Source organism: Porites lutea, chromosome 12 (assembly GCF_958299795.1).
Source record: "Porites lutea chromosome 12, jaPorLute2.1, whole genome shotgun sequence".
NCBI classification, from domain to species: domain Eukaryota; kingdom Metazoa; phylum Cnidaria; class Anthozoa; order Scleractinia; family Poritidae; genus Porites; species Porites lutea.
The window spans coordinates 1,322,282-1,350,083 of NC_133212.1; the positions used below are offsets into that span (position 1 = coordinate 1,322,282).

Genomic DNA, 27,802 nt, shown 5'->3' on the forward strand with positions numbered 1-27,802 from the left:
AAATTAAAGGCAGTAACGTCCCGTCCGCGGCTAGTAGTTTTTCGATTTAAAGTTCGGTAGTAAACAGTATGTAGTTCGGTAGTAAACATTGTGATGCTTGAGTCCAATGTGTGAGGTGAAAACAGCTTCCTCTTCATACGCACGACGTGGATAGGCAATTATTTGCTCAAAATTCGCAAAATGAATAGGGCCGAACTTATTTTAAAAACTGCATATTCGTCCGCCATTGCTCTTGCCGCCATCTTGAAAACAAGATCTGCCAGACGTCTCGCCCGTTGTCTCCTTCCCGCGTTCCTTTGCGCACATTTTCACCAAAAGAGAGACGTCTGGGTACGAGGCAGCTACCAGGGCGGATAAAGGTTGGGCGGTGAAACGAGCGCTCCGCTCTTCATTTAATGTGTGATGCGGAGTAGGACTGGCACGAGCGCTCTTTCCGCGCTTCCGGTGCGCTTGAAGGCCGGCGAAATTTTCCTTTTTGCAAACCGGAAATCCTATTTTCTTTCTGTAATTTCAGGCCACATTGTTAAATAGATAAATTCGTTTCATGACAATATCAATAAACAGTTTCATATGTTTGTGTCTGTACGTCTATAAGTCAAACTTGTTGGTCGTATAATGCCAAAATTTGAGTTTAATTTGAAAGTGTTGAATACCTCCTCCTTCCACTAAATATCACCTAATCGTCTTTCGCCGTTTCGTTTGCAAAAGCTTAACACTTCTTAACCTCAATTTTTACATATGTTAAAGGGGGATAAATTTTATACAACATAACAAAAAATTAGATTGATATATATTGATATAGTGGCGTTGTACTTCTTCAAACTTTGCTTCTCGGATGCAACGCGCCATGGGGATTCGCGCAATGCTTTGCAAATCCGGCAACCGCATGTAAACAAAATTTAGTGAGGTTAGTTGTAAGGTTTTTTCTCCTTTTTTCTCTCTAAAACAAAACAAGGTAAACAGTAAAAACTGAGGGGAAATTAATTTTGAAGTTTCGAAGAAACAGAAAGACGTATGAGATGTTTTTTTCAAAATTAAAAAGAAGGATGATGGTGATTGAAATTAGCATAATTTCACCTTGCACGAGCTGCACGCAGTTATAAAATACACGTCATCTAGTTATGAAGCACGATCTGCTGTCTTTTAGTTTTGCCATGGATGACATGAATGAGATTTTCCTTCGTGTTTTAGACAGTACTTAGTTGTTTTTGTTTTGGAATAACATCGACATTGGTAGTAGTCAGTGGTAGAGTCATGGAAGTAATAAAAGAAACCCTTTGAAAGAGATGTTTGTCTACTCCAACTAAACCTCCCGCAAAAAATAGCAACATTTGCCTCTCGGAGACAGGGTACCAGAACAAAGGAACGAGGAAGAAGTGCAAGAAAACAAATCAAGCTGCCATAATTCAGTGACAGCGGCAGTGTCTAATGTACAAACCACATCGCAAGCCCTGACCGAAGGCGAAAACAAGCGACATTTCTAAGCAGAGTCCCAGTCCACTGCATCACACCTTTTTGCTCGGACGCGCTCGTTTCACCGCCCAACCTTTATCCGCCCTGGCAGCTACCGCCCCGGCATCCGATAAAATTTGGTAATCACGTTACCGTACACCGACTGTCCGTCCGCACCACAGGCATACCAAAGTAAAATAACTCAATCAACAGGTATAGCAACCCAAATGCAACTCCAGGTTTAATTTGAAAGGAAATCACACGGCCGCCCGGACTTTTAGAAAGAAAAAACAACAACAACAAAGTCATGTCTTTTTCGGCGTTATTTTTTATGTTTACACTAATGTGGATAAGAATTATTGAAAACAGAGGAGAATTTCGTAGGAAGAAAAACATGGAAATTCAAAGCGGCGGTGAGAAAATGAGAAATGCTAGCGCCAGCAAGGAGCGGCCTGCCAGGTGAAAATGAGCGGCAGTGAAAAATAAAAGCGAACATGAACATAGGAAACAAAATATTGCTCCACAAAATAACGTGAGAATAGGAGGTTTGACGTTTTAGTCGTACAAAACAGCATTGTAGTCGTGCAAAACAACGGCAAGAAAAATACAAAAAAGCGTGCTGCACGTGCAAATTTGTTTTTTGCTAATTAGACGAAAAAGTGTGCTGCACGTGCAATATTTTGTTTTGCTAATTAGATCTATTAGTCTTGAAGCCATTTTCATTGTCGTCCCCGCTAGTCGGCAAAATCTTGGACAGTCGGGAAACAGTCAATCCCCGATCGTCTGGGATTTTCCCGACACATGAAAACTAGGCTTTAGCATTACACGATTTAATTTTTTGTTGTTTATAAGTATTATTAACCAGTGCTTCGCTTTTAGCCCTAACTAAATCTACATATTAGTTAATTATTAATAGTCATTTAACCGACAACTGACAAATGACAACTGACAACTGACATTTGTATCCCCCCCCTCCCCCCCCCCCCCCAACCCATCCAGACCCTCTAGGAAGTCTGTAAAAAGTGCATGCCTTTTCACCCTCCTCCTCCCCCGCAGAGGCTTTCGCGGGGTATCCCAATAAAAGGGGCCTCTGCGGAAGAGAGAGTCTCTTCACCCACGTGACCACAAGAAGAGCTAAAATATATACGTAAATAATTAACATAACAAATGAATATTGTCGTTCAGTTTCTGCCTGGCTGATTCTGTCGGCAGAAAAAAAAAAACATCTTGCCATGGCTTGTTATTTTGCTCATCACTTTTACCGCTCTAAAAAATATTTAAAGAACAAAATGCTATTAATACTTTTTAGAAAACAATAAAAGAAAGTAAAAGAAAGGCAACTGACATGACAAAGCTGTGTTACTATCATCACCATCTGAATGCCAAGGCAGTCCCAAACTTTTTGATGCCGAACAACACCCCTTTATACTTTACACTTTACAGGGGCACCCAACGACAATTTTCGGGTAAATATCTGTTCGGAAGACGATTTGAGATCTAGAATTTTCGGAACATTTGTTGTAAAATTTCTTGCTTGCCTGCCTCTCCTACGATTTTCGAACATCTAAAAAATGGTAAAATTGCCCATTTTCAACGGATTTTTACCCTAAAAAGGTCACCTAGAATTTTCGGGAGCCTTTTTTCTGGCTGAAATTTTCGAACAGGTAAGTTTTGATTCCTGTAATTTTCGAATCACTAGACTTTCAGCTAGGAAATCCGAACAGATGAAAAGTTTATAGGGCATAAAAATATGCCCATATCCACCGTTTAAATACTAAAACACGTTTAACAATGCTATGTTTAAGTAGTTCTGAACTATATATATTGTCGTTGGGTGCCCCTGACTTTATACACCCAGAGATGCAAAAATATATCATCGCCCTTGATGGTTACTATCATTAGGGTGATTTTACTTAACCGTGAAATAGGTAGTAGAATGCTACGCACTATTATGCACTAATTCTATTGTCTTCTTTTGTTTATTTGTACGCTGTGGCTAGCTATGTTTTGCACTAGTTGTTGTTATCTGTTTTACGGTTCAAGTAAAATCACTCTTTGATCGAAACGGCACCTTTACGATCCCTTAATAATCATCATTTCTCTTTCACGGGGTTAAAGTGGAAATAGACTGTCGCTTACGACTGTTAAATAATTCATTAAGCAATTGATAACACGACCTGAGCCAAACGTATAAATTTAAGACAAAGTTTTGTTAGGTGCGCGCTTGAACGAGACAAGTGCAGCCGTTCTTTGAACAAAGTGTATGAAGTATTTTCACTGCCGTCTTGAGGGCAACTAGCCTGCGTAGCATGTGCTTGGAAGTATTGGGCAAAAGAAAAAAAGGGCGCGCGTGTCTCCCTCGAGCGCGCCCGTTCTCTCTTTCGCCCACTACTTCCAAGCGCCTGCTATGCAGGCTAGATGGCAACCACCTCGGCGGACTAAAGTTCAGAACGAAAGATAACAAATACGCAGAAAAATGATAGAACAAGTGAATCGCAATCAGTGTGAATCGTGACTCAGGGTCAATCATTGAGTTTACGAAACAAAACATCATTTAGTTCAGCTCGGTTGACTCTGTCGATTTGGCATAACAAACATCCGCATGTTATTTCCTAGGTCATGTCTTGCTAGATGTCTTGCTAAGCGCATGAAAAACAAATCAAGAGAGTAAAACGAGCGTTCGGCCAAGGTAAGTTCCGAAACATTTTTATCCCTAAAACAGCCTTTCATTACGTATTCCATGACCACAGGTGATAACTATATTCGCTCCTTTCGCCTTAGCACCTTCAAGATCTTTTAGTACTTTACGGTCTCTTTATCAAGAGACTAAACCAGAAATATAGTCGCATGGGATCATTTTATAATTCAAGAAATTGCAAACTTTAAGCCCGATTTAATGTACAGGCAAAATTTTGTTAGGTCTTGGGGTGAATTAAGGAATTGATTATCCTTTTTTTTTAACTAAAGAGCATGAGATCTGACCGTGATTGAACATTAGCCGGACAAAAAAATCCGATAGAAAATTGTGAACTGCGTAAAATCCTTCTCTCTCCCTCTTTGCTTGTTTTTTTGGTCGGCGCGAACACAGCGGAGAAAAAAAAAAAAAATTAACGTATTTTTTTATTTGAGGAAATTGCTCCGGGCATTTCAAAATCAGTTCAGCTAAATTAGTCACTGTCTGACTTTCCTTGAGGCTGTTTCACGGTTGTGAAAGCTTTTAAACTTTCAGCAGTTTTGAGTCTGTGTGTGAAATCATATCATAATCAGATACATGCTGTGTGTATGCAAGCTATCTACATAGCAGTGCCTTTATCCATATCCATTGGTTACAATTTTTTTAAGGTTATAGCTACGGGAGGTTGTTTTTCTGTTTAACATTCGTGATTCTGTTCACGAAAACCTTAAATGAAGACCGCATTGATGTGAAACGAAGCTTGTTATCATGGTAGTGTTTATGGCACTGTTTCTGCAATGAAAACCCTTTAGGGGATTCTTCTCCGGTGGCACATATAAGCATCATTTCCAAGAAAAAGTTCAGAATCTTTATACTTTTGTACTATTAAATGATTTTCGTATTTTGTTTATTGAGTCATTATATATCAACTTCCTAACACGTCAGTAATCGTCTCCGGCACTTGAATCATCACCATTCCTTATATTTGTCGTTTTATGACGGTAATGATCAACCATATCACCCAACGTCTTGTGAGGCGTATAAGTATTTAAGCTAAAATTCTATTGAAACTAATATACAAAAAAATGCTTATTTAGTCGTAAAACGTTTTTCATTACTTCGATCATATTCGGAGGATATATCCACTCGAGTCTGTTTTCTATAAATTGTGCGAATGCACGTACAAACCTGGGCGTTTTACAAGTACCCTAACGAAGGTTGGTTACGTACGTCACATGAGGACAAAACTGAAAACCACACCAATGTTGTAAGAGGCACGCACTCTCGGCTTTAAGACATATCCTAATAGTTGAGGGTACTCTAATAACATGTCGCCATTGATCATTGATCTTTAGACGAGGTATTCCCAGTTCAATCGACGAAAAATGAATGCCAAGCAAGTTTAGAAAATTATCATTGCAGTTATTTTCAGTTCAGAAGAAGTCGTCGCAGTACAAGATAGTATTATTCAGCTATTTCCTGAAACTAAAAAAACAAAACAAAACAAAACAGTTTTCATGGCATTGAAATGCCAAGAAATTTCGATTAAGGTATATACTGGAGGAATTTTGCAAACTATCGAAAATTCAACGAAACTGACTTAGCTTTAGCCTGCGAAAACAGCCGTTTCTCCTCGCTCAACCTAGCTGCGATGGGTGAAGAGCGAGAAGAAATGGCTGTTTTCGCAAGCTTACTTTTCTGTTTGTAGGACTTTGAAAAAACCTTAAAATACTTCTCGCTCATATCCTTCGATTTGCTGAAAAAATGGGAGGATTCAAGACAATGAAATTTAATTCGCTTCACCAAGTTTTCGTTTAAAATCTTGATTCTAAGCGAAAATTTTGATGACACGATTTTAGCTGCATCATTTCAAGAATTGTAATGGGGGCTCCAGAGTTTATTTCATCTGTTAAGTTTGTGTCACAGGAGTAAAAAGATTTCACTCTTTTCATGGTTATTTCACTACAATCAACAGGTGTTAAACATTTATCTATTGCTCTATAGGCGTCAGTGCCTATCAGTTGATCAGCTTTGCCTCGAGGCCAGCTAAAACTGATTGAGAGGAATTAAGTCCACAGAACAGTACAGTGATGCAAGACCTCTAATTAGCGTAATTTCAGGATAACACTAATACTTTAAAAGACGGCAGTGCTATCTTAATGTTGAAACTGTGAAAAAATAGTTGTAAGACGTCCAACGTTATATATGAGGCGGGGGATGCGAAGGATACGAAGGAACCAGGCATGTTAAGTTTCACGATTTGAACGCAATTGTAGTTTTGAGTGAGTAAAAATGCAAACAAATGCAAATTTGTCCCAAGGCTTTCGTCCATATGATTTGTGTTCATTCATTTAACTGATGTATGCATTATAAGATGAGGTCACAGGTGTAGGGCTTAAACAAAAGTTTCATGATCTAAAGTTAGTAGTAGTTTAAGAACAGAATGACTATTTGCTTTGTAAGTTTGATAAGAAAAATACATGGAACCGTTTGGGAGCTTTTTGGAGTTTCAGTAGGAATAACTAGAATGAAAAACGTTCCCAATTTAGAAGCCTCGTAAAGGCGCTGGAATTTGGTCATATCCTTCCGGCTTCAAAAATTCATGTTACCGTAAAATTCCGAAAATAAGCCCCTGGGCTTATATTTTTCAAAGGCCCTTTTTGAGGGGCTTATTTTTGGAGGGGCTTATCTACGGAGGGAAATTTGCGTTTTAAAATCGATTGGGATAGCCTTAGAGTTGGAAGGAATTTTCTGGTTTTGCATTGTTTCACTTTGTATTTGAAGGCAATTTCCAAGTACAAGCCCCCAGGGGGCTTATATTTGGAGAGGCGATTTAGCGGAGGGTTTTTTGCGTTACGAGCTTGGGGGGCTTATATTTGGAGGGGCTTATACATGGAGGGGCTTATTTTCGGAATTTTACGGTAACTTATTTCAAGGTGTTTATCAGTAGTTCAAAATACTTTCAGCGAGTTAAGTCTCAACTTTTTTCTTTGCCATTGAGTACTGCTCAACTGTATCTCAGAAAGTCAATTTCCTAGTCATAGAAACGATTTTTGTTCCCTCATTTCAGGTTACGAAATTCATGCGGTAGATTAAGCCTGATTTGGTTACAATATGGGCGACAAGAAAAGAAAGAAAGCTTCCAAGAACACCGACACCAATGGCGAATCTCTGCAAGATTCCGACCGGCAGATAGCTGACGAGGGTGACATTCCTTTAGTTTTTGTCAATGGAGAGGCAGGATTGAATCCTTCTCCTCCGGGAAGAAAGCGATCGCGTGCAATCAGCTCGGTGTGCATGACTTCAGATGATGAATCTGGGAAAGATCAGAAGGTAGGTCGATTATTCAATGTTTTTAAAACATGAACAGCAGCTAGTGTTTTATCATTAGTCAAAAATTATCGTGCTTCGTGCTCCAATTTTTAAATAGTGATGAAACAGGTGCTGTGAGTGTTTTGAAATTCTTCAAAAACGTCCCCGCATTTTGCTAAATAATGCACTTCTCGGTAGTTTCTTGGTGTTAACGACGGGTGCAATCACCAAACGACGTAATAAGAAAGAATTAATAAACACTGAACAATACCTACATAACTACACACAAGCGAATCAATGGTTTCGGCAACACCAAAAAACACTCCATTTCTTGTTGGTCAGATATAGTTATGCAAATATATTGTGCAACTGAAGTACACAGTTTATAATTAAACGTCATTGCTTGCCTTCGCAATACTACGACTATCCAAATCAGTCCAAATAAAAGAAATTACTATAGTTAATAACCGCAAAAGAGGAAAAAACTGAATATCTCGAGGAGAGTGTCGCTAAACCAGACTACAACGTGACATAACTTGAGCATTGATAATTTTTACGGAATTGCAAACTTCTTAGCGTGATAACTGTTCATAGTTTCTGCTGACTACTACATGTAGATGTAGATGAAGATGTAAGAATTTAATTGTTTGTGCCTCATTTCGCCATCCGCCATTTTTGGAACAGTAACAGTTTATTAACTGGTTTGGTGTTTTTCGCGCTTAAAAAATTCTTATTTATCATTCATTTTTGAATAAGTTCTGACCTGCTGAAGGTTTTTTGCTCGTTTTAGGATGAAAGAAATTTAGGAATTTACCAAAAAAAAAACATTAGAAACAACAGATGAGATTGTTCTCTTATTTTTAAAGGAAGGATTCACTGGTCAGAAGTCAACAATTCTTCACCAGCTGATTCTGAACGGGGAAGTAGAAGAAGTTGAAAAGCTTTTAAATAAGGGCACAAGTAAGCAATGTTTCTCTCACTTTTCCTACAGCTTAGTACCCAGCCAGGTCTCTAAACATTCACGAGACAAGAAGGAAAAATAGCTGGGAACAAGACTACATACAAACAATTGAACACATTGATCGATATGATGTAGGTATCTGCTTTACGTCCTGCTAAAGCGATACTAGATCGAAAGTTTCAGCAGTGAACACTATTGCGTTGACGAATAGGAGGATTTAGCCATAACTAAAAGAATAGGCCGAGGCCATTTCCGAGTCGCCCAAAGCCTCTGTTTCAAGGCAAGGTTTATGCTGAGTGCGAGGTGGCCATTACTATGAAAACGATTTCCTTAATTTTCTCAAGCAAATAAAACTCATTTTCACAAGAAAGGTTTTGCGCTTAGCCTCGTTCAGAAGGTGAGAGTTTTTGGCACTCGGAAATGATCTATTCCCTTTGAAAACTTCCCTGCCTATACCTGCAACATACAAACAACGGCTTTGCCAAATTAAACTGAATTAAATTGTGGTTTCCCTTTCAAAGACTTTTTGAAGGGACAAAGTCCATGCTGCCGTCTCTTCTCATGGTTTAACCCTTTAAGCCCTAAGAGTGATCAGTATCAAATTTCTCCTTGTAATATCAGTGCTTTGTAAAACAGAGTGGTTATGAGAATTACGGACATGATCACAAAAGATGAATTTTATTAACTTCTCCCCACTACTTCTGTAGGAAATGAATAGGGTCTACAAATAAGAATTCAAGTTTTGATCTTAGGGTTTAAAGGGCAAAAAAAGAGACTAAAATTTTAAGTACACAGAGACTTAATCTCTTCAGTGTTCGAAGCACCTTGTTCTTATGTTTTCTCTACCACGTATATTATCAATGACAGATGTTAACAACAAGGACAAGTCAGGCAAAACACCTCTTCATACAGCCATTCTTTCAAAACAGTTCAGAATTGTTGATAGGTTACTTGAGAGCGGTGCTGACGTCACTATAACTGATGAAGCTGGCGACACTGCTTTGCATACGGCAATTCATGTTGGCAGTGAGAAACTGGTTTTGGTGAGTACTTGCGGTATAACTCCGTTAATTATTCATGCCCTGTGTAATAAGAAATAAATAGAGAAATAATAGAAAGAATACAGGTTTAAAACTCAAAATTCGAGATAAACACTGAGAAAAGATGAAATTCCAATGTCCTTTATCAATCACGTGATCTTTGTGCGCTGTTTACCTCCTCCTTCCTCGAGAAAGAGAGCGAACCCTGGGAACGAGGTCAGTCTGCTTTTAATTGTTGTCAGGGCCAGATCTCTTTGGTCAGTGAATGAATGCAGATGTAGTTCAGGCATTTAGTTCTATCTGGAAGGAGACAATAAATAGCAACTACGAACCCTGATACAAAGACCAAATTTAGTTCAAACCACCGGCCTTGCTGTTACCCTCAAATCCACTTACTATGCAGTTTAAGAATCTCTTATCATCCTTTTTTCTTTTTAGAGAGTATCAGGACTAAACCGCATATTTCTGTTCAAAGAATTGCACTTTGGGAATTTGGTTTCCCTCCTTCACCCTCCCTCGCGCGCCCTTTATGTACACACGCATCTTAGATTAATCTCCCTTCCAAAAAACCTTCCATTCAGGCCACCGTATTGTAATCACGTGATTGTATTTTTGCAGACCTTACTAGAGCAAGGGCGGGCAGATGCGAATGCTCTGGGTCGTAACTCGTGTACGCCACTTCACCTTGCTGCCGAGATGGACAATGAAAACATTTGTGAAATACTGGTAGGTGCTCCTTATAGCTCACTGTTATGTTGTTAACTCTTCTGTCTCTGCTTGCGACGTATTCCAACAATCTGGTTTTCACTAGATCGCAAACTAGGGAGTCATAAGTGGAATCCTTACTTTGGATCTTTTTTTTACTAGATCATGAGGCTCTGCGCATGTAACTTTGATTTGATTCCGCCTTCGTTGCCAATAAAAACCAACCTTACACGGCACAGTAACATTAAGGACTAAGTTTAATTTTCAAAGTATATCGCTTATTCTTGGACACTGAGGTAAATTTGTTGAATCCTATTCTGTTCTTATAACTGCATTAGATTGAACATTTAGGGAACCCGAAAAGTTTGGACGATGATAAAATGACACCTGTAGCTCATGCTATGGAACGAGGTGCTAAGAAGTCATCAGCATTCCTTCTTCAACATGGTATGTCAGCAAATTTAAACGGTAGTTTTTTACGAACACTGGCGCTAGCTAGCTGAACAAACATTTTTACTTTTTCAGCCCTAGGGCAGGGGACAGCTGAAGATTTCTTATATGACGTTGACCTTGATGGCAGCTCCCTTCTCCATCTGGCCGTGAACAGCGGTGTTCTTGCGGTAAGCATGCCTTAACGTTCTGTGCTACAAACATAGCAATCAACAAGTAACTATTCTTAGAAAATTACAGAGCATGCGCAGTTGCCTTTGGTAATGTTTCCTTTCATTAGATTAAAAAAGTGCCGCGAGATTTTACGCCAATCACACAGGGAAGGGGAATGCAAACAAGCATTAGCTTTCTCGTGGATTTCTTAAATTTAACGCTATCCTGTTTCAACTATATTTCTCCTTTTAGGTTGTCGAGCTCTGCGTTGAATATGGCGTGCGCATTAGACAACCGAGGGTAAGATATAATCATGTGTCAACAAAGCGTGTACGAACTAATACAGTTTTTGTGGTGATAGTCTTATGATTAACATTTAAATTGTTTAATTTAAAGGGAGAATCATTTCTAGCAGCCCTTTAGTATGCTAAGGACGCTCTTTTTTCCTGTCAGTGACATTAAACGATTAGGAACTAATGAGCTCTGCCAACAGAAGTCGGGACGATGACTTGTTACTAGTTCAGGTAACCCTGGTCAAAACATCTGGGACACTTAAGGAAATTAGGCGCGAAGATCCGCGTACACTCTGATTGCTAAATCAACTCGTATTCCACTTCTTATCAACTCTTTGGTCAATTTCTGCTGTCCCTCTCTCCCCCAAGCAATGTTGATTGTACTAAAAAAGACTAGCATGCATAAGATTAACACTGCATCTAGGAGAGGGGTAGAGAAAATGCGTTGCGTTAGAGTTCCTAAGTGTTTTGACCAGGGTTGAAGGTTTATGTGACATATATCCTCTATACTGCAAGGACTGGAATGTTGACATATTTTCGATTCGTACACAGAGACTTGACAAGGTAACAGCATTTCATATGGCTTGTGAACTGGGATCAATGCCAATAGTGGAATATATGGTTAGCAAGGACCCCGCAGTCTGTAGAATAACCCTTGTTGACTACAGAGGAATGACACCACTTCATTTGGCTGCCAGTAAAAACCAAGTCCATGTCGTCGAGTTTCTTCTTGAAAAAGTAAGTAGCTATTTCTTTATTGGTAGATATATTTTTGGTGATGATCATAGACTCCTGCGAAATCTTTTTGTGGAACTCAGAAAACCGTGAGATCTACACATATTTTTGGAATCCAAAAAAGAACGCTATCGTGCGTGATTAGAATGACGAACAGCATGCAGCAACAGTAATTCGTCGATGGTTTTGTCGTTTTCTTGGGTGAACTGTAACTTAGATTGGCCGTGAGAGTAAAACGTATAGAGGCGTAGGGTGGATTTCTACTGTCGCGTAATTTTTACGTGCGTGGGCACGTAAACTTTACGCACGTGAATGAAATAGAGGCAAAGTATAAAATCCCGCGCGTAAACATTAAATTTAGTTGAGCGAGGGTTTCAACTTTTGTGTTTTACGTGTGACCTTCCATACACTGCCTCTATTTTATTTACGGGCGAAAATTCACGTGCGTATCCACGAACAAAATACGCGACAGTGGAAGTCCACCCTAAGGCATGAGGTTTTTTCAACCCATATTCCATCAATAACTGTCCTGTAAGTTCCATGTTATTGCGGCGGTTGTTTTTACTGCGAGTTTATATGGATTTCTTGCGTGAAGTTCCAGCGATACATTTCAAAATCTGTGCCACTAATCGCAGGATCCTTTAAAATATATTTTTGATCATTTTACAGAAGTCTTTCCGTTCCAGCAAATAACATCAAAATCTCAATCAAGCTGCTGTAAGGTAGTAGCGAGCTAAATCGTGAGTAGCCTGCAAAGACGATTAGACGAAAACTGTTTGTAGGTACTCGTTGTGAAAGGCTTCAATATAATTTTTAAAGGCTGTTTAGTTGGTTGTAAAATGCTACTTCCTTTTTGTAATTGTACGTGCTGGTTATACATAACATATACAAAATTGAACAGTGATAATCAGCATGTCGCGAGGGGTGCCGGACAAAGAAAAAAACTTTAACACACCGACTGGGATCGAGCCTATGACCTCCCGCACACCGGGGGGGTAGGGGATAGGGGGGGGAGGGGGTTCGCTCTATCAACTGAGTAACGGTCAGGCTCATGAGGAGCAAGGCCATATACTAGGTTCATATTTGACACGTTTCCTTCATACTGCCGGGATCAGCAATGTTCAGAGCCCGCTACCGCATAAAGTAAAGAAGGATGGTGAATTTACGCTAACCTAACTTATCTGTGTCCTTGTTTTCGTACTCAGGGAGCCGCTGTCGATCCCAAGTCGGACGAAAGACGCACTCCTTTATTCCGCGCTGCTGATAAAGGAGCGGCTGATGTTGTTAAACTTCTTATGGATCGTGGTGCTGACGTCACCATCCGGGACACTGAGCTCCAGTCTGTATTACACGCGGCTGTGGGTCATCCTCGTGCAATGGAGGTTCTTTTACAGGTAAGGCTCCCTCATAGAAAGACCAGCAGCATTCCGTGGGGTCATCCTCGTACTATCGAGGGTCTCCTAACGCATACAAGGAGTAGTCAAAGTCATGACCAACTAACTGCATTCATATTTTGACAAAGTTCCTGTCAACATTACTGTCATTTTTCAAGGCTAATTACATAGTTAGGCACACGCCCTGTCTCCTTTTCTGCACCGATGAGATAGTGTGAATTTCCGGCAGTCCTCTGATCTTTCTTTTATGTAAAGTAACCTAGAGCAACATTCCTTAATGTTATAACTTACTAAGTTTAGTTTCGTTAGATAGACTTATTCTCTCTCTGAACTTGAACTGAGGTCTTCATTTGAAACCTTGTGATGCTATGAAAAAGTCCGGGTTAGAGCCTGTACTCCTCGATTCGACAACGATAAAAAAAAGCTTTCGTATCAATCTCTTCAGAAAAATATCTAAAAAAAAAGTACAAAGAAATCATGGCTGATAAAAAAGCCAGTTTTCTTAAAATTGTTACATCTTTTAATAATTTCTGACAGTTGTTTACGTAACTTTCAGAGCCCTGCAGTTATGTCACTCATCACTGAGAAAGATGTTCATGGATTCTCTGCTGTGCACTACGCAGCCAAGAAAGGAGACATAAAGGTCTGATTTGAAAAGCTAGCCTGCGTGCCTAACCGCCGCAGGGCTAACACAGCTGTTAGAGCGTTGATCTGCAAGAGCGAAAGGTCCCCGGTTTGTCAACGACAACTGAAGTAATTTTTTTCTCGAGGAAAACTGTTTATATATCGACCGGCATCCATAGCTTTCTGTCCACGTTTTTTGTCAGTAATTTAGCTCTGCGGCACAGACCTGGTTTTTCGTTAATTAAAATGACTCTGCGAACTGCGATTCATAACTAAATCTCCACTCTGTGGAGGCCTCGAGATTTTGTTTTCTTGTTTATTGCCGTTAAACTGACTTCGTGCGAGCTTAACTGATACATTTTCCTCAGTTTAGCAAAAAACAAATAAATTCTCGAATTCTAATGTTATTTTTGCGACTTTGGATCAACAGAATCTGGAACTTTTAGCGGCCAAGAACAAAACAGCAGCAAGTGTGACGTCAGATTCACTGGACACGCCTATCCACGTGGCCGCTAAGTAATCACCTTTTTGATAACAGTTTACATCCCTAAATTATATTGGAGAAGATTTCTTTCACTCCATATGTATTATCAGAATTGGGCATGGACAACTCAAATTGCACAGTTACTTCTAATGCAAAAAGGATGGACGCATCCTTCAAACGCGCTTTCTTCTTTCTTCTTTTCTATAGACTGTCTAAAATTTCCTTTATTTTTTTCCTGATTGGCTGTGCCATTTTGAAACAGACTTTTCATACCTTTTTGGCGCGAAATTCACCGGTCGAAAAATTCCACCGGTGACGTTATGACATTTGAATAATTGGAGGGTGAGTTATATTTGACACCACTCCTAAAACAGCAAATGTCAATCATTTTTTCCCGCTTAAATTTCTAATATGATTCAAATCCATTCAGGCGAAATAAGTCGACCTCAAGACTTAATTCATCCCTCACTCGCTCGCTGCGCGACCTCATAAAAGCTCGCTTCGCTTCTTTTGAGATTTATAAGAGGTCGACACGTTACAAGTCTACCTTTTCTTTAGATATGGCTGGACCGAAGCCGTGGAAAAGTTAATGGATCGACAGAACGCGCGGATATTAAATCTACAAAACAGTCATGGACGAACACCTCTACACTACGCATGCTCGGAGGGAAACGATATTACAACTGCTGCACTTCTGAAGCTAGGGGCAACTGTGGAAAGGTATACATGGACTGACATTTTACGCATTATCACGTGTCAGTATATTGAATAAGTATGAGAAAGGATAGCTATCAAGCACCAGAAGACAAAACTGCTCATTCGTCATCAAACCCAAACACTTTTAAGACCAATATTCAATCAAAAAATGAAAGAACTAACTAGAAAAACTACTTATGAGCGTAACAATTTAGGACTATACCCACAAAACGAATCTCAATATTTGAGCCACGATGCGCAAGCACGTTGTGGTAAATAGAAAAACCACAGAAAGAAATGCACTGTTGGGCAACTTAGAAAAGTTGCAGTTTGGGCTTCATCCATAAAGTAATCGTAGGTCAAACTTTGAGTATTTTGTTCAGAAAATTACACGTGTGAGTTGGTGGTTGATAAGACCTGCAAGGTCCGAGCATTTTTTTGTTTCAGAGATCAAAACGATCGTTCTCCTCTTCACTTGGCCGCGCTCAAAGGTTCTGCACAATGTTGTGAGGCTATCCTTCAAAAATTTGATGACTGTGTCAACTGGACAGACAAGAATAAGGTAATATTTTTTGCAGTTTACTTGAAAGTGATAACAAATTATAAGAATAAGATTAACTTTGTTTTATGCCAAATGAATGCTGAAGAAAGATTCAACAGAGGGAAATTGTCATTACCAATAAAGACGATATTATGACATGTGTTCAGGAAAATAACTTATTCGGGAAATCTATGCATTCAAGCCAGAAAGGCTATGTCTACTGACAAATTCAGGGAAACAGCTTTCTCACCTTGGCTTTTGAATATGCAGAAGAGTTACCTCTCTCCCTCTTTTTTCGGAGTACCTTCTCAGTCAGTTATCCCTTTTAAAAGTTTCCTTACTATAAAACAAGCTGCAACACGATTATTTCAAGCACTCCTCTCTCTGGATGGACCCAATTAGAATGTTTGGAAAATATCCCTATTTTTCCGGTATTGGAACAGAGTGCAGGATAATCGAACGGAGATTCCGGATTATCGTTCGTACTCTTATTCCAGAGTAAGGTCAATGGAACGCACTATAAATAAATCACACCCACATTATTAGTATTAAATATTTATTTGTCATTCACAGAACACAGCGTTACATCTAGCAGCCATGTATGGTCACGCCCCGGTCGTGACGTTACTGCTTTCGAACGTAAAATCTGAAATCACGTTGAACAACACCAATGATAACATCCTGGATGCAGCTGTCAAAGAAAAGAGAAGTGCTGTTGTCATGGCGATTGCTGAACACGACAGGTAATACAATAGTTACTAGCCTTGTGGTGCATGTCTATAAATTACTTTTGCTCAAGGGTTGAAATAAATTCGTCAGTGCAGAAAGCTTTGGGTAGATTGGATCAGCTTTTGAACTCAGGGAAACTGTAGACTGAGAAATCTTTAGGACTGTATATAAATCATGAGCAGCGATGTTTAACGGACTTTTTCTTTATTAACTTTGGAAAATAACTTGCATTTTTCATACTGTTCTTCCACCAATAGATGGAAAGAAATTTTGACTAACTGCACTGCAGGCGTTGTTACAATGCTACAGAAACTGGTAGAAATCATGCCTGACACTGTTGTGGTAGGTACCTTGTAACCCTTAGCATTTGGCCAACAGGAAAAGAAAAAAAGCGCAGAGAGAGAAAAAAAGTAATGTTAAAATACAGTTTGATTCGCTTTAAGCTTGGTCCAAACAGGTGTAACTTTTGTGGTGGTTACAACGTCATATCATCCAATTATTGTTTCGGATCCTGGTGCAATATATCAGATCCCATTTGAACATTATGTTGGGTGATGTTGAATGGTGAATCACGTTTGAATGAGTTCGAACTTTTCACCCAACATCAGTCGACATTTACTTTGTTATTTCGTTGATGGATTATATTACAACACGTTTGCGACGCTTAAAGCTTTGGCAACAACATTGGAAATGCTTGCGCAATTATTCTTCATGCGTCATTTATACTTTTACACTTTGCACACCTAGTTTTCTCCACCTAAAAATTTCTGTGCAACAAATTTTAGTGAGTATTCGGTTGGCTTAAACACCTCGCCCGACTCTATTCAACACTATCAAGCTTAACTGGACCCGATTTCTACAGGAAAACCTTATAAAATACTCTTTCTAAGTTAATTGCCCTTGTGTGTTTCATTGTTTTTCATGTTTTTAAAATCACCAATCTTTCTTCCAGCGATTCTTGGATCAGCTTGTTACTGAGTCAGGAGATCCGGCAAGTCAGAATTATAAGGTACTATAGTTTACATGAGCAAATCAGAGGCTGTGAAGTTACAATCATACTCTTGTAATGCACTTTACAAGGTGTTTGAATAACACTCTGAAGTTGCGTTTGACAATCGTGTTTTATTATGCAAATTATTTTAGTCTCATAACCCTTATTAACTTGTTTGGAACCATTTAGTCATTCCCCTTTTAATAATGCACAACCTTACTATGTATCCTTGCTTTGCAAAGTGAAATCTTTCCATGATGGCGGCAGCCGTCAAAGAAGAGGTATAATACGCTGTTTTCTAGGGTTTAAAAACTAGTTATTAAAGAAGGCGATAAAAGAGGACAGAATGGTAGTATGCCCCAATACTTAGCAGGTACTGCACCCCTCTTTTAATTTCATCCTTTCTGTTATCATCCTGTACCTTTGAATGACAAAAGGACAAGCAAGAAAATATAACATCATTAACATCATTATAATTTCCGATTTTCTTAGGTTACGTATGACTTGGGTCTAATTCAAGGAATATTTGAAGAAACGGAGGGCAGAGGACGAAAACGAACCATGGATTCTGGAGAAAAGGTATATGAAGGATGTGCTACGTCTACAAAGCATTGATATCTCTGGAATCATTTTCTTAAGAAAGGAGGAAAGAAATAAAAGCCCTGCTTTCTTGTCATGGAATCGAAAAAACGAAGACCACCTGAAAGAAATTTTATTCCATCATCGATAAAGATACCACCAGGCTTACCATATTTAAAATTTATTTTTTAGACGTCTTCCCAAGAAGAAGTTAATGTAATCCGCAATAAAAAGAAAAGCTCTGAGGATGAACAGCATCTGAGCTCTATGGCTTTAATAGAGGTAACAATGAGTTAGACTGACGTGATGCCTCACGGTCGCCTTCATTATAATCATATTGACGATAATTGTAATCGAAAATTTACTACATTGTCATCACTGTATTATTATAATGGTACTAAAAATTATAGTTGCTTCGCGTTAACTTCAACAATATCATCACAATCACGATCGTACGAAGTCATCATCAACATCATCATCATCATCATCATCAACATAATCAACATCAACATCATCAACATCAACATCAAGATCAACATCATCATCATCATCATCATCATCAACATCATCAACGTCAACATCAACATCAACAACATCAACATCAATATCATCAACATCAACGTCAACATCAACATCAACATCAACATCAACATCATCAACATCAAGATCAACATCAAGATCAACATCATCATCATCATGAACATCATCAACGTCAACAACAACATCAACACAAACAACATCAACATCAACATCATCATCATCATCAACATCAACATTATCATCACCATCATCAACATCAACATCATCATCATCAACATCAACATTATCATCACCATCATTAACATCAACAACATCATCATCAACATCATCATCATCATTATCATCACCATCAACACTATTATCATCAACATCAACATCACCATCAACATCATCATCATCAACATTTTAATAAGCTTTTCCTAGTGATCTTTAGTTACGTAAACTAAATAATCACATTATCATTATCATCGTTATTATCATCCCAGTGTCATTATGCTTTTCATGAAATTAAAAGCTGTATACCTATAAGCAGTTAACATTTTTGTTCTCTAAATTCATCCTAGACCATGGCTATTCATCACCGAGAACGCTGCCTTACTCATCCGATTAGCTTTCATTTGTTAAACACCAAATGGTAAGTCCCTTCATAATGCTTTTTCGTGATCTTCAACCACTTCAAAACGTTTTTACCTTAATAGTATATATTACAGGAGGTTTTGTTAACAAAAAGAAGCATTCTTACTTCTGTCACACTTATGGACATCTTACAGAGAACCATTTGGTATTTACAATTGAATGAGCTGTAGTTATTTTCAATAATTCTTCTTTATCCCAAAAACTAGGGTTAAATGGTATCCTTAACGGTTCCATGTTTTCAAGACTCTTTGTTGGTAGCTACGTTTCTTTAACCTTCGTTTTCAAAAAGAAATGGGATTCTCAGTTGCTTAGCTTATGGTTTCACTCCTGTCAAGTCACCGACAATGTTTCTAGGACGCAATAATTAATTTTAATTAAGAAACGAACAACAGTCTCAATAACAGACCTTGGTGTAATTTTTATACTTCGTATATTTTTCAGGAAAAAGTTTGGCTGGGTTACATTTGCAACCAACCTTTTCTTCTATTTTTTGTTCATTACACCGCTGACCACATTAGCGGTATATTCACGCATCAATCAGGATGAGCTATGTGGCTTCAACTCTTCTGATCCGGATGAGGTTAGGCTACTAAATAGTGAGCTTAAGCAAAGGTTTGAACAACGGACATCAACCGGAAGCGGACTTTTTACATTCTTTGGCAGTGTTTTTGCCCAAATTTTCGGGCAAATCGTCGTTATAAGGGTGAAGAAACTTAGCATCACAAATTTGGGAGCGTCAAGGCAAGGCGAGAGTTGGCTGCATTTATTTTTATTATTTCTTGTTATATTGCCTTCGATATTTATTCAGTTACTGGATCTTAAATCCCCATCAAAGCGCTTGTACTTTCATAACTAACCCAAAATAACCAAGTGTCACCTAATTCTTGGTTTTTTTTTTAGGACAAAGACAACTACAATTGTACTTTCAGCAGCGTGGTAAGCGACGACGTTCATGAAATAGGCCATTTCCGAGATCGTAAAATTCTCACTTTCAAACGAGGCTAAGTGCAAAACCTTTCTTGTGACAATGAGTTTTATTTGCATGAGAAAGACTGAAAAAAATTATTTTCATGTCAATGGCTTCGCACTTAGCCTTGCTTTGAAACAGAGGCTTGAGGCAACTCGGAGATAAACTATTCGTTCTTTTATTTTCGCTTATAAATTAGACCGCGAGCGGTCGTCCTTCTCGCAGAGCCACGCGCGGCGAGAAATGCGCGGCTTCGCCGTTCGCCCCTCGCGCGTGCCCTCGTTTCTCGTGCTTGCATTCTACCGGGTCTCAAAAGAAAAATAAGACACTGCACGCAGTCTACTTATAAATATGCAGAGTAAAATTTACATTAATCAGTCCACTTTAAAATCTTCCTTCGTTTACTTAAATAGGTGGTCCAGGTGTTGAATTACTTCGTTTTGGTCATGGCGGCAGGTCATCTGTTGAAGGAGATTTTATCCCTTTTCTCTCAGGTGAGGAGAAACAGCCCACCGTAAAAAGCTTACTACAATCTTCATCAAGGCAATAAATACAACATGGCTGAAATTCTTTAGTTCCTGTCGTAATTCACCACGTTAGAAAGCGAGGGGAACTGGTGCTGAAATGTGCCCCCAATTGTTTCTGGGATTGTTACTGGAGACGCGCCGGTCAGCTATTGGTCAATCTAGCAACAGTCCCACAAGTCTTTGCGAAATTTAACTCGGTCCAGTTTCTTTCTCACTTTTAAAGTTTCAAATTGTTGTTGTTTCTGGACGACATTACATGACTAGCATCTATTCATTAAATTTCCATTGCGTTAAGAGTCTTTACACAATGCAAATGTTAAGCACATTGTCAGTTGGCAGCAGAGTTGGCCATCCTTAGGTTGGGTGAACGACTGGGTCGCTGTTGTGTCCAACTGCACTGTGGCACTGTCTTCCGCGCAACTTCAAATTAAAATGCCAATGAAAGAAGCGCTGACGTCCCCAGTATAGTCCCATAGTGCAAGTCGACACAACATCGACCTTCACCCTCAACTCCGTCAAATTGGTTCATTTTCTTACTAACGACATTCAAGGACTCGGGAGGATTGATATTTGAACCAGCAATTAGTAGTGTAAACCAGCAATTTTGGTGCCGCTGGCCCAAGGTGAATACCGAGCGTTTAAAAGAAATTATGTTTATAAATAGATAAATCAAGATTTTTATGATTTGATTTACAAAGCTGTGTTTAAAAATATGTAGCTTTTAATCTTTCGTTGTGTTTTAAATTAAATCATTTTATCTTTTCACTGCATTGCATTCAGCTTATCTTTTTTATCTAGCCTGTAACATTATATATGACGTTTTATCTAATGAGCAATAACATAATTATTTACTTATTTATTTATTTATTAGGTGTAGTGATTTTTCAGTTGCCTTTACCCTGATTCTTTGTCATTTCTCCTAATTCGCAGCGAATGACATATATTGAGGATGTGAGTAACTATTTGGAGTGGGTTTGTTATATAACGGCTATTCTGTATTGTATACCGCCTTGTGACTGTCGAGCTGGTTTTAAGCAAGAAGTCGGCGCGATCGCTTTGTTCTTCGGGTGGATGAATCTTATTTTGTACTTCAGAAGGTAAGTGTCCAGATTTGCCCTTAAAGAAAATCCTCAACACGAAGACTCTGCTTCAAAATTCTATTGTTCTCCTTCATTACTTAGCATTAGGTTCGGTACTTGTGAACAACGCTTGACCCAAGCCTAACTTTTCGAAATATTTACACAGCTAAGAAAGTTCAGGTCTCTGGTTGTGTCTGATTTATTGCGCCAAAAACTAAACCAAATAAACCTAGACCTTTTACGACCTTTTAAGGGTGCACCTCTTTAATCTTAGCTATGCCTCATATTCTCAACTCTTTCGGCACGTTTTACGAGCGTATCATGCCTTAAAAACATGACAAAATCTTCCCGCTGTACGCTCAATATAAACTTCGCAAGAAATATTTATCTTTAGCTTCATTCATTCTTCTATATTTGCAGGCTAAAACAGATGTTGTTGGTCTTTTTTAGGTTGTCTTCTTATGGGCAGTACGTTATCATGTTATCCACCATGTTTGTGACTCTGGTTAAGGTTTGTAGGTGGCATCTGTTTCAAGTTTGTTTATGACCATTTTAAAACATGATAATGGTACAGCAACACGAGAAGATGTGTTAACAGAAATCTTAAATCCGGGAAGTGACAAGCGCAAGACATTTATGACGAAGAAAGCCAAGCATAAATTTCCACTACCCTGCATGTGAATAGCTCCCTCCGTTATATTTACTGTGAGGAGCCTCAGGATCGACGAGAGGCGAGAAGTCACTGCCCGTTCACATCCCATTCTCCTACCTTTTCTCTAAAACAAGACAGTAAAGCCTACAGAGGAGGTCGCCTTCATCTGAAGACACTTTACATAACGCTGAAGGAATAATGCAGAAATGAATCTGATCATGATATGAGTAGCAACTAACGGATGCAATTTTCTTTTACACAGGTTTTGCTTCTTTGGATGTTGTTCATCATGGCTTTTGGAACAACGTTTTTGATGCTGATGGATGATGTAAGTGCTTGTTCCAATGAGGGAAAAAAATAATTATAACCAAAACGTAACAATGGTTCTAATAAGTTTAAACGCTCCTTCAAACACACTCACATTACATTGTTTGAAAAGTCTGTGAAAAGTCATTAGCGTTATTATGAGATTTAATTAAGCCAGCTCCATTGCAAGACCCAAATCTACGGTGTATGCTGTTTGTTTCTTTGTTTCTTCAGCGCAACAGAATGCGGCACGCTTCCTTGCCCCTACCCTACGTGTAGCCGCACCCTCCCCCTGACAAAGGAAAAACGGAGAGATGGGGAAGGGTGGGGGCGAGTGCGGCTACACGTTGGCTACCTCACCCCAATCTTCTCGACGGCTTTTCCGGCTTGCGCTAAAATGTTCCCGGAATTCGCACAAGTGAGCCTGCTGGCAGGCTTCTTTATCTTTATTTTTCTTATCGCAGGAACCGTTCGATCAATTTGGCACATCGTTGATGACCATGTTTGTGATGACCCTTGGAGAACTTAATTACAGTGACAACTTTCTTGACAAAGAACTCAGTTTTTCTACTCTAGCCAACATTTTATTCATCGTACTTGTTCTCGGAATGCCAATTATCATGATGAACATGCTGGTAAGTTCGTACGACATTAGTGAGTTTACGCAACAGTACCAGTAAAGAAGAGGACCGTAAAACACTTTTGTGTGACAAAGGTTACATGGCTATTACTTGCGTGTTTTGTCGGGATCTTCCCTCGACATTAATGTTTTCTGGTCTTTTACGAAAAGATCTGTTCAAAGGGAGGTGAAGTTTGGCGGCACGTTTTTCCAACAAAATTATCGTCACGCTTGTCACACAAGGTTTGCCGTCTCCTTTTCTCTTCTGTCCTGTTGCGTAAGTTCACTATTATGAATAACTTTCTTTTTTTTTGGGGGGGGGGGGGGGGGAGGGGGAGATTTTAGAGGGCGGAGGAGTAAGGGCGAACAGAGAGGGGGGTTTCTTTCTCCCTTCGCTCTATCCTCTTTTCGTTTCTCTCTTCTCTCTTTACCCCAGAAACGTCTGTAAGACGACATCACAATCATAATGTGACTGTAGTGCGACTTTGTCTGTAGCGCAACTGAAGCACGATACAATACAAGTGTTTCAACTTTTCAACTTTTAACTTCAACTTTAACTTTCAACTTTATTTAAATTTGGAAATATAACAAAAGATCGTTGGGACTGGCCTGCAGTTAGCGAGGCTATTCGAGGCAGGCCAGGCTACATAATTTACTACAAACTAGACAATTACAAAGAAATTAGACGTTATATAAGTATATATATTTTACATTAAATAGATACAATTCTATTTAAATGCAAGGACAATGTTAAAGTGGAATTTTAAAATAAAGGACAAGAGAATTACTTTTTCATTTTCACGTGTTTAACGAGTATCCCTGCAGTAGCCATTCTATCACGCGTGGCCACGCGTTACCATGGTAGAATGGCTACTGCAGGGAACCGTACAAATATTTTGGGGAATCATTTCAACTGGGTGTGCAAATATTATGCGCATACAGTGTGTGAAGAGTGAAGAGTGATTTCGTAAGCGTTAATAGTGATTGCCTCATCGTCACGGGCTATTGTGTGATCGTTACTAAAGCAAAGGCATTAGAACTGTGTGCACATATGAATATAACATGCATGGATATGGAGAAGAGGTACGATTGCAGTACGAAGATGCGTGGTTCTACTACCATAATTTTTCCGAGACTCTCTTCCACTACTGCAAAATTTGATTTCTCCTTTGATATTTTAGGTTGGTTTAGCCGTTGGAGATATTGACAAGATTCAACAGAATGCTTTGATGGATCGTTACGTCCTACAGGTAGCGTTTTGTGAATTTTGCAACAGGAAGTACCACGGCAGTAGCTATCATTTCAATGGTTACAAGGCAGGAACTTTTGCAAAAATTTAAAACTGGCTTAGAGCCAACTTGTACGGGGTAGTAAAAAGAACCACAGGAACGTACTGCACAGTAGCTGTTAGTTGTATGGCTACACTTCAGTATTTCAAACACAAATTCAAAGTTAGGAATCACCTTATACAGCATAATAAACAATCAAACAGGGTGAAGTACTGCTCATTATCATGATTCCATCATAGGTTCGACTGCTTGTGGAGATAGAGAATTCCCTCCCAAAGTTTATTCTGAAGAGAGTACAAGTATACTCGCACACCGAGTTTCCGAACCAACGCAAGACACTCAAACAAGTGGTATGTAAAAGGGACATTATTTACAGGTCACATGCTATGGTCTAACATACCTAAAATAATAGGGGACTGGGAACGAGTTAGCTATGTCGATGTTACAGTGATATGGGCATCCCTGCGTTTTAGGCATCCCCATTCCCAAAACCCTGGTGATATGGGCATCCCCTTTAACCCTAACTTTAACCCTAACCCAAATCGCTAAGGTAATATGAAAAGGGAATGCCCATATCGCTGTAACTTCGCTACTCCGACGCTATAAACCTCAGGGCATTCTCGTCCCCAGAGCCTCATGGGGACCTGAGCAGGAGAACGGGACTGGGTACACGTTTTTGGCCCAAACATTTCTGAGATCGATTGGGTGGAGAAAACAAGCAATGGTTAACGGTTGTCTTTAGCTACCTTCCTCCAATCATAACTTACTCCTTTCCACTGACCCATTCGAAGAATCCTCCAAGCGCCTCACTGTTCCATTTTTCATTATTTTACCTTCATCCTTTCCCATGACAACCCGCGCGCCTCAATTTAACCTAAATCTCCTGTCAACCCTAAAACACATAAAAAGTGACACAGTACGAGTCTGATTGGTCTGTATGAAAGTGGTTGCTGAGTTATCTCAAAATCGTTTTCCAAGGGACATACAAATTTAAAACACATACGAAAAAGGACGATTAAGTAAATTGGACCATTCAGTAAATTACAACTTAACCTTCGGCGCGACAGTTTGCTTTAACGCCTGTCAAACTTCAAATGTTTGGCGGCAAAACACGTTCATCTTTGGCACCCTATTACAACATGTTTTCTTGTCTCGTGTTCACGTTTAGATGCAACCGACTAATGCCTCCCCCATCAAAATACAAGACCGTACTTCTTTAGAATTCTAGCTTTTGCAACATCATTTTTTATCTGCTTTTTATCCATTTCTTAACTTTATTTATTCTCTCGCTTAAGTTGGTAGATGGACTCATTGGGTTCAACAAACCTGAAGTCGCAAGAGAAGAGAGACAAAAAGATGAAATATCACCGCAAATGTTAAAGGTTGTGGATCGAATTGAGAAGCAAGACGCAAAGTGAGTACTGCGGCGGCTTTTCAGTTAAAGAATAAGAGACAGTGAAAAATATGGCTTCTGAAACAGAACAGAATGCTTCAACTTTATTAGTACCAATTACAGTGCAAGCTCTCAATTTACGTTAGCATGAATGCAATTGCTTTAGCCGGATTTTTGTCATTAAGGGCCTGTTTACATGGAGGTGGGGAACCTCAGGTAGGTGAGGTAACCTGCTTAGGTGGGGTAACCCGCCTGTCCATATAATCTCTCATTTTAATTTGATCACGTTTACATGATAGGTGGGCTGGCCCGCTACATGTTACCTCACCTTTCTGGGGGCCCACACTTCCACGTAAAGAGGACCTAAAATTGTAAAATTTCGTCCTCAAAAATGTCGAAATTTCAGTTTCAAGATCTTAACGAAGAAAATGGCGTGAAAATAACGAGTAATATGTGCGCAAAAGCTTTTGCATTTCATCACATGGCAAGGTTAACAGTAAATCTGAACGTAGAGTGCTAATTCATCACTAACAAGTTTTAAGGGGGGGGGGGGGGGGGTGGACTACGTGCTGTTCGATTCTGAACATGTGACAAATTTTTAAGACAAAACACTCCCACGGACAACTTTTGATATAGACCTGGAGCGCCAGCTTTGCTACAGTTACATTCGTTACTGGGTAGAATTTAGACAAGTTTTATCTAGTACACTAGCAAATGCCCGCTGCACCTAGTGAGCTATAAAATGGGAGTATACAAGAAGAGCGTTTGAAAACTCCATTTTTAAGATTTTTTTTGTTTGTTTCAGGATACAGAAAATGTTCGATATTCTGAGAGAACAGTCAGAACTCCTGAAAGAAATTCGCCCCAAAATTCTAGAAGACAGTGGCAAGAAAGAGGAGAAGAAAGAGGAGGCTTCTTTAATAAGCAAAAGTCTGTTTGGAATGACTGAAAAATTTGGATTTTCATAAAGTCGTCGGTTTTGTTTAGTTTGATATCAGTGTTAACAAAAACAGGAATAATGGTTAATAGTTTATAACTCTCATATTTATAATGCCCTCTGTAACTAAATATAATTAATTTATTTAAGCGTTAGAGAGGTTCGTTAGAGAATGATGTCAGACGGGCCGAATAACCAGCTAGTACACGGACGTGTTGGCTGAATTGAATTGAAGAAAAGTGAGAGAATTCAAATATGCCTCGTGGTTGGCTAGCCTTCGAAAAAAGCCGTTGCTCCTCGGCTGTTTTCGTAGGCTAGTGGTGGAGTCGCTGTTGTAAGTGGAGACTGATTTCGAGTTGATTTTACAGCTACAGCCTGTTAGTCTGTATATTTTAATTTGCCTTTAAATCTTGAAGTTCAAGTGTTTAACCCTCTAATGCCCTTCATTAAAAAAACAACGTGTTTAAAAAAGAACAGCGATAACAAAAAGAAAAAAAATTAAAGAACAATTATTTAATTCCCCAGACAACAACAATGTTATGAATAAGATGAATATATGCACATTTTCTTTAACCCTTGAAGTCCCAATAGTGACCAAAGTCAATTTTCTCCTAACGATATCCATAGATTGTCATGAGCAAAGTCTATGAGGATTAATAAAATCATCACAAAGAGAAAAATATTTGATCTTTTATCAAATTCTCTCAACTAATTCTTCAAGGAAATGTTTGGAGGTCAGTTTGGAGAATTTGCTTGTGGATATTGAGGCTTAAAGGGTCAACATATTTAAGCAGCCGAAAGTTCAAGTCCTCTAGCATTGTAGCACTTTTTTTATCGCGTATCCAGTAACAATGCAACGAACAAGAGTGGCACGCGAGTTAACACTCATAGCATAAGTACTTACTACTCAGTTTTTCTCACCCGTTTCATTTCACATTTTCTGGTACATTTCTGATACAAATGTTATAATTGTATAAGGTTACGCACAATATAGACTTTAATTTGTTTCCTAAGCGAAACGTCTAGAGGGTTAAACTTGATAAT

At 39.1% G+C, this 27,802-nt stretch overlaps 3 protein-coding genes across 3 annotated transcripts in view; all 3 read left to right on the forward strand.

Annotated features, from left to right (window-relative positions):
* The first annotated feature begins 7,558 nt into the window (after window positions 1-7,558).
* Window positions 7,559-10,399, forward strand: LOC140921855 (uncharacterized). The gene is made up of 5 exons (XM_073371853.1): window positions 7,559-7,567; window positions 8,305-8,398; window positions 9,267-9,442; window positions 10,058-10,165; window positions 10,307-10,399. Exons 1-5 carry the CDS (start codon window positions 7,559-7,561, stop codon window positions 10,397-10,399), a joined length of 480 nt encoding a protein of 159 aa, XP_073227954.1.
* An 88-nt stretch (window positions 10,400-10,487) lies between these two features.
* On the forward strand, window positions 10,488-26,789 carry LOC140921856 (transient receptor potential cation channel subfamily A member 1-like). The gene is made up of 26 exons (XM_073371854.1): window positions 10,488-10,591; window positions 10,670-10,764; window positions 11,000-11,047; window positions 11,593-11,778; window positions 12,981-13,169; window positions 13,726-13,812; window positions 14,224-14,309; window positions 14,836-14,997; window positions 15,421-15,535; window positions 16,088-16,257; window positions 16,501-16,585; window positions 17,196-17,252; window positions 17,727-17,813; window positions 18,006-18,095; window positions 18,917-18,987; window positions 19,431-19,569; window positions 19,890-19,925; window positions 20,370-20,450; window positions 21,414-21,580; window positions 22,013-22,073; window positions 22,477-22,542; window positions 22,985-23,155; window positions 24,321-24,389; window positions 24,668-24,778; window positions 25,724-25,842; window positions 26,627-26,789. Exons 1-26 carry the CDS (start codon window positions 10,525-10,527, stop codon window positions 26,787-26,789), a joined length of 2,778 nt encoding a protein of 925 aa, XP_073227955.1. The 5' UTR covers window positions 10,488-10,524.
* The window catches only part of LOC140953553 (transient receptor potential cation channel subfamily A member 1-like), a 29,713-nt gene continuing 27,641 nt past the window's right edge, over window positions 25,731-27,802 (forward strand). The window contains exon 1 of the mRNA XM_073402960.1: window positions 25,731-25,842. The gene's annotated coding sequence lies outside the window, so the exon portion shown is untranslated. The remainder of the gene's footprint in view (window positions 25,843-27,802) is intronic.